The sequence below is a fragment of the Melanostigma gelatinosum genome (assembly GCF_949748355.1).
Source record: "Melanostigma gelatinosum genome assembly, chromosome: 24".
Lineage (NCBI taxonomy): Eukaryota > Metazoa > Chordata > Actinopteri > Perciformes > Zoarcidae > Melanostigma > Melanostigma gelatinosum.
In genome coordinates, this window is record NC_136657.1 from 11033477 (window position 1) to 11035582 (window position 2106).

A 2106-nucleotide genomic window follows, 5' to 3' on the forward strand; every position below is an offset into this window, starting at 1 on the left:
TGCTTGTCCTTCCATGTTCAACTCTTACTTTGAAGGATGACACTAACTGCTTCCTGTAACTGTTGATTTGAATTGTGTGGGTTTGGTTTTTCACAATAAGACGTAAATAAGAGTGGAGATGCGTTCACTGACCTGATCGTAGATCACTTTAACGATGAGCGAGCAGCTCGGACACGTCGCCACCTCCTCCCCGTTCTCCAGGTCCTCCTTTTAGAAACACTTCAGTTCAGATTTAAGGTTTTACATCGAATATAGAAATGATAACTTATCTTATAAGATACCGTAAAGGAGATAAAAGACTTCCACGTGAACACAATGCATCCAGCTTCTTAATCAAATACTTCAAAACACAATGTGCTATTTTGAAGAAGTTTGACAAAACATGAACCAAACTCCATTAAAGAGTCTTAAATGTGACATCTTGTCCTGAAGTCTTTGTGGTCCAACATCACGTAACAGTTGTAATGTATGAATACAAATGATCATCAAATGAATGCCGACTTAATCACAACACTGTGTTTACTGGTGGAAGCTATGAAGTATGTTCTATGCACGTAACGTTAAAGAAGCCGAAGAAACGTTAAAACAAGTGATTTTATGAATGCAGTCCGGCGTTCAGTAAAGCTAGCTGTTAGCCTTCCGTTAGCTCTTCTTACTTTAGTAATGGCGAACTTGTCCCCGCAGGGACACGGGAAGTAATACGTCTCCGTGTCCTCGTCATACTCAAAGTCCTCGATCTCTACTTCGTCGTGAAAAACTGACATTTTATTTAAAACCAGAGAAAAGAATCTCCTCTCTCGTGTGTCGCCTCAACAGCCGTTACGGCGTCGCGACGTGATGACGTACGTGATCTTCTTCTGTGGGGTTTAATGGCGGACTGCTGCCGCCTACCGGCCCGGAAGTGTAACGTCTGAGGAATGTCTTGGCCGATCAGGGTGCAGTTTGTGCCCCCGACCACTGGGTGGTGCTGTGGATCAATGGTGGTTCTCCAGAGGGTCCAGTGCCTCCTCTCAGGAGCTTCAAAGGCTTCTTCGTGAGATGTCTTCATCCTCACAGTTTAAGAGGTTGTTGGTGGTTCCCCAGGAGTTCTTGAAGAGGTTCTAGGGATCCAAGGGGATGTTTTTAAAGGTTATGAGGAGGGTCCAGAGATTATTTTACTGGTTCTTCTGAAGAATCAAAGGGCCCTTGGTGAAGTTGAACAGATCCAGGTTCTTGTGGATGTTCCAGAGGACCTGAGAGGAGGTTCTAAAGGGTTCTTGAAGAGTTTATTAAATGTATTGAGGTTTAAGATGGTTCTTGTGGATGTTCCACAGGTCCTGAGAGGGGGTTCTAAATATTCTTTAGAAGGTCTAAAGGGTTCGTGAAGAGATATTTAACTGGAACAAGGTTTAAGATGGTTCTTGTGGATTGTCTAGGGACCTGAGAGGAGGTTCTAAAGGGTTCTTGAAGAGAATTCAACTTGAATGAGGTTGAAGATGTTCTTTGGGAGGTTCCAGATCCAGAAGTACTTGAGGTACTTTAAGAAGTTGTGGTCGTTTTTTGGGTCTTTGACGACAATTCTTTCGGAAGTTTGGATGTTTTAAAGGTTCTTGATCAGGTTCAAGGGGTCCATCAGGGTTCTTGAGAGGGTTTGAAGGGTTCTCAAGGAGGTTTTGCAGCTCACAACAACAATTTAGGGTTCTCAATGAGGTTCCGAGAGACAGTGAAGGAGATTCCAGCGGTTTTTTCATCATACTTCCGACACCCACTCATTAGGTCACCGCTGAAATGAATTGTCCGTCACAGACGAAGACCCATAAAGCCGTCGTCACGCTGTCCTCGCTGAAGATGTGCCGCGGAACAAAGCAGCAGTGTGTTCCTCGAGGTCGCCCTGAGCTGTTTGTGCGGAGGTCAGATGAAGCGTCTGTTGTCGGGACGATGCGGCAGAGTGTACGTCCCGGAGGAACAACGGAACATCAAGTCATTTTTGTTGTTCCGTCTTTCCTCCAAAATTCAGAAAGAAGAAACACGAGACGTGTTATTAATGATCCGGGTCGAGTCTGGAACCAGGACCAAGACAGAAGACTGGTGTTCAGACCAGAGAATAAACGAAACCAGAGAGTCGTT

At 44.8% G+C, this 2106-nt stretch overlaps 1 protein-coding gene across 1 annotated transcript in view; it reads right to left on the reverse strand.

Annotated features, from left to right (window-relative positions):
• The window catches only part of dph3 (diphthamide biosynthesis 3), a 2454-nt gene extending 348 nt beyond the window's left edge, over window positions 1–2106 (reverse strand). The window contains exons 1-2 of the mRNA XM_079296338.1: window positions 657–2106; window positions 133–207 (exon numbers count right to left, since the gene is read on the reverse strand). Of these exons, the coding sequence (XP_079152464.1) occupies window positions 133–207; window positions 657–764 (183 nt within the window). The 5' untranslated portion in view covers window positions 765–2106. The remainder of the gene's footprint in view (window positions 1–132; window positions 208–656) is intronic.